This window comes from Physeter macrocephalus, chromosome 14 (genome assembly GCF_002837175.3).
Source record: "Physeter macrocephalus isolate SW-GA chromosome 14, ASM283717v5, whole genome shotgun sequence".
In the NCBI taxonomy this organism is placed as follows: Eukaryota; Metazoa; Chordata; class Mammalia; order Artiodactyla; family Physeteridae; genus Physeter; species Physeter macrocephalus.
In genome coordinates this window covers 20,865,898-20,881,536 of record NC_041227.1, presented here as the reverse complement: position 1 = coordinate 20,881,536, position 15,639 = coordinate 20,865,898, and the positions used below count along the sequence as shown (strand labels likewise).

The 15,639-nt window shown below is 41.7% G+C and overlaps 1 protein-coding gene across 6 annotated transcripts in view; it reads left to right on the top strand.

Moving 5' to 3' along the window:
• Nucleotides 1–15,639, top strand: part of MANBAL (mannosidase beta like) — a 46,925-nt gene that overhangs the window by 1,973 nt on the left and 29,313 nt on the right. For 4 of the 6 annotated variants that reach the window (XM_055090048.1, XM_055090047.1, XM_007104139.3 and 1 more), the window contains exons 2-3: nt 3,058–3,143; nt 9,952–10,160. In XM_055090048.1, the coding sequence (XP_054946023.1) occupies nt 10,011–10,160 (150 nt within the window). In that variant the 5' untranslated portion in view covers nt 3,058–3,143; nt 9,952–10,010. The remainder of the gene's footprint in view (nt 1–3,057; nt 3,144–9,951; nt 10,161–15,639) is intronic. The other 2 variants (XM_007104140.4, XM_007104137.3) reach the window with 1 other exon arrangement.

The following is a 15,639-nucleotide window of genomic DNA, read 5'->3' as shown; positions in this document are numbered from 1 at the left end:
CGGTACGCGGGCCTCTCACTGTCGTGGCCTCTCCTGTTGCGGAGCACACGCTCCGGACGCGCAGGCTCAGCGGCCATGGCTCACGGGCCCAGCCGCTCCACGGCATGTGGGATCTTCCCGGACCGGGGCACGAACCCGTGTCCTCTGCATCGGCAGGCGGATTCTCAACCACTGCGCCACCAGGGAAGCCCGGGAATTTGTTTTAATGGGACGGGTCTGGGTATACAGCCCATGGCTGTAAGGCAGTAATTCCTGACACTGATTTCTGTTCCCCAGTCTGTTTCCTTTGAATTCTCAGGACAGAATTTTTAAATCACTTGATTAGAAGCCAAGGATCCCCTACCAACATCCCTGGACTCTGTCTCTTTCAATCTAAGAGAAGACTTAGTTTCTATTTGCTAAGTCTGGACAGCTATACATGTCTCAGGGGTTATTTATTTTGAAATAGTGACTTTTTTTTCCAATAAACTTTTTATTTGAGAACTATTTTATTTATTTATTATTAATTTATTTTATTTATTTTTATTTTGCGGGGGGCTGTGTTGAGTCTTCGTTGCTACGTGCAGGCTTTCTCTAGTTGCGGCGAGTGGGGGCTACTCTTCTTTGTGGTGCGCGGGCTTCTCATTGCAGTGGCTTCTCTTGTGCAGCACGGGCTCTAGGTGCGCGGGCTTCAGTAGTTGTGGCACAGGGGCTCTAGAGTGCAGGCTCAGTAGTTGTGGCTTGCGGGCTCTAGAGCGCAGGCTCAGTAGTGGCGCACGGGCAGGCGGATTCTTTTTTTAGAATCATCTTCTTTTTTTAAAAAAAATTTATTTATTTTTGGCTGCGTTGGGTCTTCGTTGCTGCACGCGGACTTTCTCTAGTTGCGGTGAGCGGGCTTCTCATTGCGGTGGCTTCTTGTTGTGGAGCACGGGCTCTAGGTGCGCAGGCTTCAGTAGTTGTGGCACACGGGCTCTAGAGCGCAGGCTCAGTAGTTGTGGCGCACGGGCTTAGTTGCTCCATGGCATGTGGGATCCTCCCGGACCAGGGCTCGAACCCGTGTCCCCCGCATTGGCAGACGGATTCTTAACCTCTGCGCCACCAGGGAAGTCCTGAGAACAATTTTAGATTTACAAAATTATTGTGAAGATGCTGCAGTGAGTTCCCATATATCTTCCACACAGTTTTCCCTGTTATTAACATTTTACATTAGTATAATACTTTTGTCACAATTAATGAACTGATATCAGTAAATTATTATTAACTAAAGTCCATGGTCTCTTCAGATTTGCTCAGTTTTCTCCTAATGTCCTTTTTCTGTTCCAGGATGCCACATTACATTTAGTCGTGTCTCCTTAGGCTTCTAGGACTGTGATAGTTCCTCAGACTTTCCTCGTTTAGATAAACTTGACAGTTTTGAGTATTACTGGTCAGATATCTTGTAAAATGACCCTCAGCTGGGATTTGTCTGATGTTTTTCTTTCTTTCTTTCTTTTTCTGTCTGGCGTTTTTCTTATGATGAGATTGGAGTTATAGGTTTGGGGGAGGAAGACCAGAGAAGTAAAGTGCCATTCTCATCATATCACATCAAGGGTATATACTTTCAATATAAGTTATCACAGTTGATGTTAACCCAGATCACTAGCTTGAGGTAGTCAAGTTCTTCCACTGTTAAAGTTACTCCCCTTCTCCCACTTTTCCATACCGTACTCTTGGAAGGAAGTCATTATGCACTCACTGCAGCCCATGCTTATGGAGTGTGGAATTATACGTCACACTTTAAGACAGATTATCTACATAAATTATTTGAAATTCTCCATGGGAAATTTGTGTATTTATTAAATCATTCATATCAGTATAGTCTTGGATATTTCTTTTCATACTTTGGGTTATAATCCAGTACTACTTAATTTACTTTGTTGTCCAAATTGTTCTGGCTTTGGCGATTGGGAGCTCTGTGAAGTGGCTTCTATATCCCTTTGACATACCCCAATCAGTGTGTTTTGGTTTTTTTTGAACACTTTCTTACTTTCTGTTACAAGTTCATCTTGTGTATTTCCTGCTTCAGACCTAGAGTTAACCATTTCTCCCAGGAGCCCTGGTTCCTTTTACTGGAGAATGGTATCAGACACCAAGATCTGGGTGCTAGGTGTGCTCATTGCTACTGGTATGCCCATGTTTCTAGGCTCTCTCAGCAAAAGAGCAAGAGATGTATGTGTGTAGACTAATCTCCCTCTCCCTCTCCTCTCCGTCTCCTCTCCCTCTCTACATATATATATATACACACACACACACACACACACACATATATGTATATATATAAATATGTAGCCTTCTGTATCTATATTAATCTAAATATGAGTTTATACTGATGTCTGCAACACTCATCCATTTCACATGGATCATTCTAGCCTCCTCTGGCTTAACTGTAACCTTTTACTCCAACTGTAACAAACCTAGCTCCCACCATCTACCATCCATTTACTTAATTGTTCAATTCCAGTGTACATGTATTGTTGTTTCAGAATTGGTAACCTATATCCCATGTGGGAAACAACTTTATTAACTAGAGTACAGTGACATATACAGTTCGTTTTGCCTTTAGTCTTACAAACCCCATCCATTTCCGAAGTTACTGAGGTCAGCACCTGATTCTCCCTACCCCTTCAGTGAAATCGCTTCATCCATTTCTAATACGTTTAGATTCAGAATGTCACATTCTGCATTCCATCCTGGATACCTAAATGATTTTTTAAAAAATTCATGTACATTAAAGTTTACTCTTTGTGCTGTAAAGTTTGCTGGGTCTTAGTTGCAGCACGCAGGCCCTTTGTTGTGGTGTACAGGCTTCTCTAGTTGTGGCGCGCGGGCTTAGTTGCCCTGCGGCATGTGGGATCTTAGTTCCCCAACCAGGGATCGAACCCGCGTCCCCTGCATTGGAAGGCAGATTCTTAACCACTGGACCCCAGGGAAGTCCAGTTCTATGGGTTTTGACAAATGCTTAATGTCTTGTATTTACCATTACAGTATCATACAGAATAGTTTCACCTTCAGGTCTTATTTTAAATTTCTCTCTTTCAGATTTCATCTCAGAAATCTTGTTGGCCCTCTCTTCAAAATATATCTACAACCTGAGAATTTACCACCTCTACTGCTACCTGGTGCAAGTGTGTCTTTTTGACTATTATATAGTAGCCTCTTAACTGGTTTCCCTGTTTCCACTCTTGCCCCTCTACATTCTGTTCTCAACACAGCAGCCACAGGGACCATTTAAAAATGAGTCAGATCATGTCGTTTCTTTGCTAAGAACCTTCCAGTGGCTCCCCTTTGACCCAGCGTTCTACTGGTCCCACACAGCTGCTCACTCTACTCTCTTCTCCTTGGTCATAAAGTTCATTCGTGCCTCAGGACCTTATCCTTTGCTGTTTCTTCACCTTGGGGTACTTAACAGGAATTGAAATGACTTGTTCTTTCACTTTTTTCTTGCCTCTGCTGAAATGACACCTTCTCAGAGAGGCCTTTCCCTGACTACCTCATATAAAATAGCACCCCTTATCTCCCTATTTATATTTCTGATAATACTGCTGCCATTACATATCTATATGTGTGTGTTTGAGTGCCTCCAATTGGATGAAAACTCCATGGCAGGAACTAGAATGATGCTCAGTAAATATGTATCCAGTGAATGAATGCTTCAGACCACTGGTATCTGGCATTCACAGATGAGCCTCAAGGGGTCTGATAACCTTATGAAATTATTTGCCATGTTTGATAATAAATGGCTCTGTACTTTTTATGAAATTCTGGTGGGGGTATGAGTTTCCCCCCATGTGTAAAAACGTTTGCTCTTAAGCAAGTCTGGAGCATCACAGGGTTAGAGACCTAGTGGGATGTTCAGCATTGCCCTGACTCACTGGTAGAGCCTAAGCAAGCACCGTGCCTCTCTGCTCCCCCTCCTCCTTGTTAAATGAGGCTGTTGGTTGGGGCATCTGCTCTTAATTTAAAGGTGGGAAGCAACCATAGGTTTCATCAGTTACCAAATATCTGAGTCAGGCCCTGGAAGAAACTCAAGATGGACCCTGGGTCCCTGCTGTCCAGGAGCTTATAGTGGAGCAAGTAAAAGCATTAGACTGTGTAGTATTTCTCAAACAATAAGAAATACATTTTGAATTTTGACCCAGAACATCCTTGCTTGGATGTAGATGGATATAACTTGTTAAAAAAAAAAGCTTCAGGACCCAATACTCACCCTTACTGATATGATATTTTCTATTGTCATTTACTTAATTAATTGAAGTACTGGTTAATAAAATTAAAGAGGAAAAAATGTCAGCTGCAGCCCCCTTAATGTTTTCCATGGCTCACAAATTGGCCACAGCCTGCAGTTTGAAAACCATTGACAACCAGCTAAGTTTCAGTCGTACCCACCAGCCAGTTTGAATCCTAACTTTGCCACTTCTCAGCCGAGTAATCCCAGGGTAAGCCACGTAACCTCTCCCAAGCCTCGGTTTCCTCATCCTCATTAGTAATACCCGCCTCCCAGAGTGGTTGTGAAAAGAATGAGATGCTGACTGTAAAGTGCTGTGCCCATCTGGCAAATGATTCGCTTACTGCTACTGCTGTGACAGTGTTGGGGGTGGGGTGGGGGGAGCAAAGCCTGTCAAGGAGTCTGAGGGATAAGAGCCTCCTTGTTGGGAGCTGAAGGATGAGTAGGACTCTTGTGACTTCTGTATTCAGGAAAGGAAAACCCAGAAATCCTGGCAGGCAGACTGGGAAGTAAAGCGTAGGGGTACAGAGAAAATTAGACAGGAGTTCTAAAGCAGACACAAGATGTATAGAGCATTTTATGTTTTCCAGAACTTTATTACAACCACCTTCTGGTTGTACCTGCGCTGTCCAATGTGGGAGTCCTCTAGCCACATGCAACTATCTATAAATAAAGTAAAATGAAAATGAAAAATTCAGTTCTGTAAGCCTCATTTAAGTGCTTAATAGCCACATGGGGCTGGTGGCTACCATATTGGAGAACAGAAGTATAGAACATTTCCATCATTGCAGAAAGTTCTCTTGGGCAGCGTTTCATTAGACCCTATAAAAGCCTTGTGAGAGGAGTAGATAGGCATGGATTTTTCTTTTAGATTGTATTTATTTTTTTCAATGATATTCCCCCCACAATTAAAACTTATGAGCCCTTCACTTAAACAGCAACTATTTACATTTTCTTATGGCCTCTTTTGATCTTTAGCCAGTGAAATCATAGTTTATACATGGCTGCAGTCAGTGTTTATGTAATTATTTTCTTTTTTCATTTAATATAGTTTTGCAAAGACTTTCTGCTGACCTGATATACCACATATGTACTTGCCATTTTAGCCAACGGGGAATATCCCATGATGTACCATAACTGGGTTAACTGCTTCTTTATTGTTGGACACTTTAGTTGCTTCCTGCTTTTCAGTATTATGAATAGCACTGCCATGAACTTTTTTGTACCTGAAGCCTTTTTCTTCTTTTGAATTGTTTCCTTACTGTAGATTCTAGGAAGTGAGTTATTCAAAGGATATAATCACTTTTATGGCTCTTGTTATATTGCCTAATTGCCATTAAAAAAAAAAAAGCCTAAATGCATTATAGCTTTGAATAGATATTATTGTTGTTGTTTGCCTCCTGAGAACATCCAGTCTGTAGGAGGTCAAGAGATTGGCCCAAAGTGTAGCTAATTGCTGATAGAAGCAGGGTTTGTGCCCCCGCCTGACTCTTGGCCCCATGTTTTTATTGTACTACAAATATTCTTAACAATGTTGCTGTGAGTAACACTAATAAATCTAAGTATTGATAAGCCCACTAGGCTTGTTATAGCCTTAAATGTAAAGTTTAGGGCCAAGGGCATTTTTAAAAAGTGTATATTTATGAGGTGCAACTGTGAAGAAATGAGAGAGCTTTTTTATACCTTGCTGTTCACATGGTGTAAGGATATAGTGTCCTGTCTGGGCTGTACGTTTCCTCCAGTAAAGCTATTCTTGCAGCAGCCTTGGAATTCACTTCAGGGCCAGTTTCTGAGCCACCCCAAACAATCTGCCTAGGGTCTGAGCGTCGTAACCTTGTATTTGACCAAAAATGGTATTCCTGGGCTTGAGGCTCCACCTGATTCACCACACTTGGATCCAGATGATGTTGGGTTCCTTCCAGAAATCAAATCCTTCCTGGGAGGATGAAGATCTGCCAGCTCTGAGGATTTTGGGGGGAAAAAAAAAAAGTGATCCTCAGGCTTTGAAAGCCATTTGCAAAGGAGACAGAAGTGGTGGGAAACAGTCGCCGTCTTGTTGGCTCCGGCACATCACCTTCCTAAGTGACTAGGTTGAAAGGTAGACAATGCGCATTTGCATAAACCCCAGTCTGTTCACTTGGAAGGTTGTTTTTGTCATCCTTTAGTCACTCCTCCTTCATGTTGGAAAAATGTTGCAAAGCAGTGAAGCCACAGAGCCAAAGTGGAGGAAGGTTTTAGGGTAGTCTCTTAACCCAGAGCCATCCGTAGGAATATAATGCAGGCCATGTGTGTAATTTAAAATTTTCTAGTAGCCACATTTAGAAAGTAAAAAGAAACAGGTACAATTTGTGTGTGTGTGTGGTAAAATATCCATAACATAAAATTTACCATTTTAACCATTTTTAAGTGTACAGTGTGTGTAACCATCACCACTGTTTCCAGAACTTTTTCATCATTCCAGACTGAAACTCTGTACTCATTAAACAATGACTCCCTATTGCCCCTCCTCCAGCCCCTGTAACCTATATTCTAGTTTCTGTCTCTATGAGTTTGCCAATTCTAGGTACCCAATGAGTGGGATCATATAATACTTGTCCTTTTCTGTCAGGCTTATTTCATTTAGCATGTTTTCAAGGTTCATCCATGCAGCATGTATCAGAATTTCGTTCATTTTAGTAGCTGATGTCCTTTGTCCTTTGTCTATACCACATTTTGTTTATCCATTCATCTGTTGATAGACTCTTGGTTGTTTCCATCTTCTGGCTATTGTGAATAGTGTAGCTGTGAACATTGGTGTACAAGTATCTGAGTCCATGCTTTCAGTTCTGTTGGGTATATACCTAGGGGTGGAATTGCTGGATCATATGGTAATTCTACGTTTAACTTTTTTAGAAATTGCCAAACTGTTTTCCAGTATGTCTTTTCACTCTCTTGATAATGCCCTTTGATGCACAAAAGTTTTTAATTCTGATGAAGTCCAATTTATTTTTTCTTTTGTTGCCTGTGGTTGGTGTCACATCTAAGAAGTCATTGCCAAATCCAATGTCGTGAAGACTCCTCCTATGTTTTCTTCTATAAATTTAATAGTTTTAGCTCTTAAGTTTAGTTCTTTGATCCATTTTGAGTTAATTTTTGTATACGGTGTAAGATAAGGGTTCAGTTCCTTCTTTTGCGTGTGGATATCCAGTTTTCCCAGTACTATTTCTTGACAAGACTATCCTTCCCCATTAGATGGTCTTGGCACCCTTGTTCAGAAATCAGTTGACTATATATGTGAGGATTTACTTCTGGGCTCTTTATTCCATTCCATCGGCCTAGATCCTTATGCCAGTATCACACTGTTTTGATTATTGAAGCTTTATACTAAGTTTTGAAATCAGAAAGTGAATCCTCCAGCTTAGTTCTTTTTCAGCATCAGATGAAATTAATAATTTATTTAACCCAGTATATTATTTCAACATGCAGTCAGTATAAAACACTGTTAATGAGATATTTTATTGATACGTTCTTCTTTTAAAAATTAATTTATTTTTATTTTTATTTATTTTTGGCTGCGTTGGGTCTTTGTTGCCACGCACGGGCTTTCTGTATTTGCGGCGAGCAGGGGCTGCTCTTCATTGCGGTGCACAGGCTTCTCATTGTGGTGGCTTCTCTTGTTGCGGAGCATGGGCTCTAGGCGTGTGGGCTTCAGTAGTTGTGGCATGCGGGCTCTAGTGTGCAGGCTCAGTAGTTGTGGCACACGGGCTTAGTTGCTCCGTGGCATGTGGGATCTTCCCGGTCCAGGGCTCGAACCGGTTCCCCTGCATTGGCAGGCGGATTCTTAACCACTGCGCCACCAGGGAAGCCCTATTGATACATTCTTATGTTCATACTGTCTTCTAAATTGAGTGTGGACCTAACTGAACAGCCATCTCAGTTTGGACTAGCTGTGTTTCAACTCTCCATAGCCACATGTGGCTCAGGGCCACCATATTGGACAGCTCAGATTTAGTGGAAAGTTGCCTTGTGGCACAGATCCCTGAAAACACAAAGGGCTTTGGAGTCAGGTGGGCCTGGTTCCCAAGTAAGTTTTCCCCTTTCTCATTGGGGTGGGCCAAAGGAAGCCACTCGTGGGTGCGGTGGTAGAGGGGGAGCAGTTCAGTCCTACCAGGGTAGGAGGAGGGCAGTAAGAAAGGCATGCTGTGGGGGGGGCACAAGCTCAGCCTTGGAGGTAGAGTAGGGGCTTCGCCAAGCAGTCGTAATGGGTAAGGGCATTTTTTTTTTTTTTTTTTTTTTTTTGCAGTACGCGGCCTCTCACTGCTGTGGCCTCTCCTGCTGCGGAGCACAGGCTCCGGACGCGCAGGCTCAGTGCCCATGGCTCACGGGCCCAGCCGCTCCGCGGCACATGGGATCCTCCTGGACCGGGGCACAAACCTGCGTCCCCTGCATCGGCAGGCAGACCCCCAACCACTGCGCCACCAGGGAAGCCCGGGAAAGGGCATTCTTGGCAGAGTGTGCCACTTGGGTAGAGACCCAGGATTTGAAAGAGCTCGGTGCTCTTGGAGAATTACAGGCAGGTCTTTCAGCTCGACCAGGGTATTAGGAGTGGGGGACTCTGGTGAAGTGAGAGGCTAGAGAGGTGGGTTGAGGCCGGACCTGCCACCGCTGGCCACCACTGCCCCTGTCGTCCATGTCCCCAGCATCTCTTATTTGGGTTACTAGTAGTAGCTCCCTCACTGGTCTCCCTATGTCCACTCTGCATCCCCCCACCCCGTTTAAAATGTAAATCAGGGAATTCCCTAGTGGTCCAGTGGTTAGGACTCTGTGCTTCCACTGCCAGGGGCCCGGGTTCGGTCCCTGGTCGGGGAACTAAGATCCCACAAGCCATGTGGCGTGGCCAAAAAAAAAAAAAAGTGTAAATCAGATTATGTCACTTTTCTGCCAAAAACCCTTCTGTGGCTTTACATTTTACTCAATCAAATCAGAAGTATTAGGGTCCTACAAGGTCAGTCGCCACTCCTTCTGATCTTACCTTCTTCTACTCTCCCTCCTGTATGCCTCTCTGGCCATTTTGGACTCCTATCCCTGCCCTGAGGCCTCTACACTTGTTTTTCTCTCTGCCTGGAATATGCTTCCCTGAGATGCTCCACTGGCTCAGTCTCATACTTCCTATCTCTGTCACTTCATTCCTGTCTCTTCTTCAGAGAGGCCCTTCCTGTCACCTTATACAAAATAAAATGATACCCTTCTGAAGCTTTTTTCAAAACAGTTATCGCTAGATGGCATGTCCCATCTGGATGTGTTCTTTGTCCGCCTCTGTCCTGAGAGGTAGGCCCCGAGAGAGCAGGGATTTGTCTGTTTTACTCTTCAGTGCTTGGTGTTCAATAAGTATTTGTTGAATGAATGACTGGATGTATAAATGAACAAATAAATAAAACCTGAAACAGAGCAGGCCTTCAGCAAATGTATGTTGATTTGAGATTTTTGTTGAAATGTTTGCATTTATTTATTTATCTCCTGTAACTTCATTTTTGGAAAAATTTCAAACATACAAAAAAATTCAAAGAATGGTCCAATGACTCTCCATATATCCTTCACTTCGGTTCAAGAATTGTTAACATTTCATTGCAGTTGCTTTATATATTCTTGCATGTATGTGGGTGTGTTTGTGGAAGTGGAACCATTTAAACGTCAGTTGTAGAAACATGACATTAACTCTTTGCATTTAGAAGTTGGCTCTGGAGAGTGGTGAATCGGAGGGGACCTCAGGCAGCAGGCAGCTGGGGCCATGGCCTCCGACCTGGACTTCTCCCCTCCCGAGGTGCCTGAACCCACATTCCTGGAGAACCTGCTGCGATATGGACTCTTCCTGGGGGCCATCTTCCAGCTCATCTGTGTACTGGCCATCATTGTACCCATTCCCAAGTCCCACGAGGCGGTGAGTCCTTCCCTGTGAGCCTCCGCTCCTCAGACTGGCTTCTAGGTACTGAAAATAGATATCACAGCGATGAAGACTAGCAGGGATTACGCGGGGCTTTATTGATTTAGAGTGTCCCTAAATTCCCACCTGGTGGCATTGGGCCATATGGTTCATACCTTATTTGTTCACATGTGCGTTAAGCAGATTTTTATTTAGCACATACTTACTGTGTGTCAGACTCTGCTGAAAGATGTGGTGTGTGCCCTCAAGGAACTTCTAGTCTTCGGGAGAAGGGCAGATATGAAACAAATACACATGTTTCCCTGAGAAGTACAGAGTACTGTGAGGGTGTATAACAAGGGAGAAGGACCTAATCTTACACTGGGGCAGGGGCTGGGTTGTTCCCCCTCCCCCAAGGAGAGGGAACTGCATGTGTAAGGACCCGAGGAATGAAGGAATGGTCTAGGAACTGAATACAGGTGACTGTGGCCAGAGCACAGAAAGGACACGATCAGAACAGCCGGAGGAGTGACAGGTCCCCAGGGGTTTTAAGGAAGAGAGTGACATGATCAGATTGGCTTTCTTGTTTTGACTCTTGTTCTATAGGTCTCTGTATTCTGTAGCTCTGTACCCTCCTTCCACCACCCCACTCCCAATTTTCTCACGACCTTGGTTTGCTGGAGAAAGCAGGTCATTGCCATCTGCCACATCCACATCCAGGATTTGGCTGATTGCTTCTCTGTGGTGTCATTTGACATGTTGCCTTGTTCCCCATATCTCCTATCAACAAGAAATTCAGTTTAGAGGCTTGATTTGATTCAGATCAAGTTATTTAGTGAGAACACCTCATAGCTAGCGCTATGTACTTCTCATTCCATGTCATCAATCAGCACTTGGTGTCTGGTTGTCACACAGAGATTCTAAGATATCTGTGGGTTCAGGTGGTAATAGCTGATCCCTCTGTTATAAAATCTTCATTTTATAACTCTTTCACCTAAATGGTTTTAGCATCCACTGATCATTGCTTAGATCCATTATTTCCTTTGGCCTTTATTGGCTGGAATTCTTCAATGAAGAAGACCTTTTCCTCATCCCTATATGGTTACTCTGAAATGCTGTTCATAGTAAAAGGCAGGATAAATGCTTGGTTCTTTCCCTTTATTAGTGTTCAGAATAGTGAGTTTGGGCTCTAGCAACCTCCAATCTTGACCAATAAAAGCTTTGAATTTCAGTGGGAACCCCATCAAGTTGTATGAAATATTGTCTACCAAGGAAACCCATTAGAGACTCATTGCCTAGGGTTTTATTGGGGACAGGTCACATAAGCACCCTCTGCCTAGCACAAACCAAAATTCCAGACTTCCAGCAAGAAAGCAGGTATTCAGCATAAACCATATTGTTTCCACAAACAGGTTAGGCATAGTGAGCCATTCTTTTTTTTTTTTAGATTTTTTTTTTTTTAATGTGGACCATTTTTAAAGTCTTTATTGAATTTGTTACAGTATTGCTTCTGTTTTATGTTTTGGTTTTTTGGCCACAAGGCATGTGGGATCTTAGCTCCCTGACCAGGGATCGAACCCACACCCCCTGCATTGGAAGGTGAAGTCTTAACCACTGGACTGCCAGGGAAGTCCCATAGTGAACCATTGTTATCAGTTCTGGGAATTGTGGGAACCACCCAAAATCCAGTTTCCCAGATGCTAGCCAAAGGCCAGCCTTGCAAGCTGGCTTTTCTAAGGATAGCTGTTTTCTTTTCTTTCTTTCTTTCTTTTTAATGTAAACTCTATTCTGCACATCTACAGCATACTTATTACAGTTTTCAAATAATTATGTATTTTTTTCTCTATTAACAATAAGACTCAGAGTGAAATTTATGATTTCTTTGTGGTTCTTTTTGAGCCCCAAAATATGTCCCATAATTCAGAGTACTATGTTTAGTATAGGCTTTTCTTCACATAAGTATACTCCCACCATGACATACATTAATTTGCCTCAATTTGTTTTTAATTTTTAGAGGTTTTTCCTTTTGATTTAATTTAAAAATTATATAAAATTTTTATATACAACATTTCCCAAAATTAAAACTACATAACAGGATAGAGTCACAGAAGTTTCCTTTAATCTCATTATCTTCCACCCTTTTCCCTTTCTCGCTTGATAGGCAACCATTTTTATTTTGATTTATCCCTCCTTTGTTTCTTTTCAAAGAAGTACGCAAATGGATATGTGTGCCTGATATTTATTTATTCATTTATTTTCTCCCTTTGATGCACAAAAGATAGCATCCTACTAAACACAATTTTACATGTTTCTTTTTTTACTTAACGATATACAATATATTCTGAAGATACCTATCTTGGAGGTGACTATGTCCCAGAGATCCTGCTGGTGTAACTGGGAGGAACCCTGGCAAAGGGGCAGGCTTGGGGTGGGGATGGGGAAGGAGCATGCTGGGTTCAGTTTTAAACAGGTGCCTTTAAGATGTCCAGGTGATTCTGTCAAGTAGGTAGTTGCATCTGCCGGTCTGTATCAGGAGGAGGGTCTGTGCTGAATGTTGATCAACATTCGAGAGTCAATACGATGTAATTAAAGCCATGAGAGAGGATGAGGTCTCTTAAAAGGGAATGTGGAATACAATGGGGAGAGCCTTGAGGAGCTCCAGCATTCAGGGAACCAGCAGGGAGGAACAGCCAGCAAAGGTGGGGAAAACCTTGATGAACATAGATAGGCACGTGGGCTCTGGATTGTTCTGTTCATCTACATTTCTTATTTTGGGGTTTTGAGAAGGAGGTCGTGATTGGAGTTTTTCTGCCCACAGTTGTATCACACTCTAAAGACGTAATCCTTGTGCTCTGTGGCTCTGTCCTCACAGATGCAGCGTGCTGCTGGGCATTATAAATAACAAACATTTTTATCGTCATTGGCCACTGATGAAGCCTGCCAAGAGTCCCGAGGGAGGGAGGTGGTGAATGTTCTTGTTTTACAGGCAGAGATGTAGTCAGAGGTATGTGGCCTTACGGAGAGCCACAGCTCACCTCCTGTTGTATTCTTAACCCTTTGAGGCTAGCCATAGAGGCCCAGGTCCATTTATCAAACTTTCAGAAAAAGGGGTGCCCTTTACTGACCTCTGAGGATTTTAGTGACATCTTAGGTTGAGGTCTTTCAAGGCAGGGGGTTGACAAAGGGCTCCACAGTATGCTTTCCCCCCTCCCCACACCCCAGCCAACTCTGCCGTTTAGACATTTAGAGGTTAATTTTGGACAACAACCTCATCTTTTATTATTTTTTTATTATTACTTTTTTATTGAAGTATAGTTGATGTACAATATTACATAAGTTACAGGGGTACAACATAGTGATTCACAGTGTTTAGAGGTTATACTCCATTTATAGTTATTATAAAATATTGGCTATATTCCCTGTGTTGTACAATATATCCTTGTAGCTTATTTATTTTATACATAATAGTTTGTACTTCTTAATCCTCTACCCTTAACTTGCCCCTCCCTTCTTCCCTCTTCCTACTGGTAACTTCTAGTTTGTTCTCTATATCTGTGGGTCTGCTACTTTTCTGTTATGTTCACTAGTTTGTTTTATTTTTTAGATTCCATATATAAGTGATATCATATAGTATTTGTCTTTCTCTGTCTGACGTACTTCATTTAGCGAAATACCCTCCAGTTCTGTGCATGTTGTTGTAAATGGCAAAATTTCATTCTTTCTTGTGGCTGAGTAGTATTCCATCATATATATTTTATATACCACATCTTTATCCATTCATCTGTTGATGGACAGTTAGGTTGCTTCCATATGTTGGCAATTGTAAATAATACTGCTATGAACACTGGGGTGCATGTATCTTTTCAAATTAATGTTTTGGGGTTTTTTTTGATACATAACCAGGAGTGGCATTGCTGGGTTGTAAGGTAGTTTTGTTTTCATTTTTTTGAGAAAACCTCCATACTGTTTTCCACAGTGGCCAATTTACATTTCCACAAAGAGTGTACAAGTATTCCCATTTCTCCACATCCTTGCCAACATTTGTCATTTGTGTCCTTTTTTTTTTTTCTTCTTTGGGTGTGTGTTCTTTTTGATGATAGCCATTCTGACAGGTGTGAGGTGATATCTCATTGTGGTTTTGATTTGCATTTCTGTGATGATTAGTGATGTTGAGCATCTTTTCATGTGTCTGTTAGCCATCTGCATGTCCTCTTTGGAAAAACGTGCCCATTTTTTAATCGGGTTATTTTGTTGATGTTGAGTTGTATGAGCTGTTTATATATTTTGGATATTAACCCCTTATTGGTTATATCATTTGCAAATATTTTCTCCCATTCAGTAGGTTGTCTTTTCATTTTGTTGATGGTTTCCTTTGCTGTGCAAAAGCTTTTAAGTTTAATTAGGTCTCATTTGTTTATTTTTGCTTTTATTTCCTTTGCTTTAGGAGACAGATGTAAAAAAATATTGCTATAATTTATGTCAAAGAATGTTCTGCCTGTGTTTTCCTCTAGAAGTTTTACGGTTTCCAATGTTACATTTAGGTCTTTCAGCCATTTTTAGTTTATTTTTATATATGGAGTTAGAGAATGCTCTAATTTCATTCTTTTACATGTAGCTGCCCAGTTTTCCCAGCAGCATTTATTGAAGAAATTGTCTTGTCTCCTGTATATATTCTTGCCTCCTTTGTTGTAAATTAATTGACCATAAGAGTGTGGGTTTATTTCTAGGCTGTCTGTTCTGTTCCATTGATCTATGTGGCTCTTTTTGTGCCATTACCATACTGTTTTGATTACTGCAGTTTTGTAGTATAGTCTGAAGTCAGGGAATGTGATTCCTCCAGCTCTGTTCTTTTTTCTCAAGGTTGTTTTGGCTGTTTGGGGTCTTTTGTGTTGCCATGCAAGTTTTAAAATTATTTGTTCTAGTTCTGTGAAAAATGCCCTTGGTAGTTTGATTTCATTGATTCGGTAGATTGCCTTGGGTAATATGATCATTTTAACAATATTAATTCTTCCAATCCAAGAGCATGGGATATCTTCCCATCAGTTTGTGTCATCTTCCATCTCTTTTATCAGTGTCTTATAGTTTTCCAAGTACAGGTCTTTTACCTCCTTAAGTAGGTTTATTCTTAGATACTTTATTCTTTTTGATGTGATGGGAAATGGGATAACAATCCTTGATTTCTCTTTCTGATAGTTCATTGTTAGTGTATAGAAATACAACAGATTTCTGTGTATTAATTTTGTATCCTGCAACTTTATCAGATTCATTGATGAGCTCTAGCAGTTTTCTGGTGGTGTCCTTAGGATTTTCTATCTATAGTATCATGTCATCTGCAAACAGTGACAGTTTTACTTCTTCTTTTCCAATGTGGATTCCTTTTATTTCTTTTTGTAGTCTGATTGATGTGGCTAGGACTTCAATACTATGTTGGATAAAAGTGGCGAGAGTGGGCATCCGTGTCTTGTTCCTGATCTTAGAGGAAATGCTTTCAGCTTTT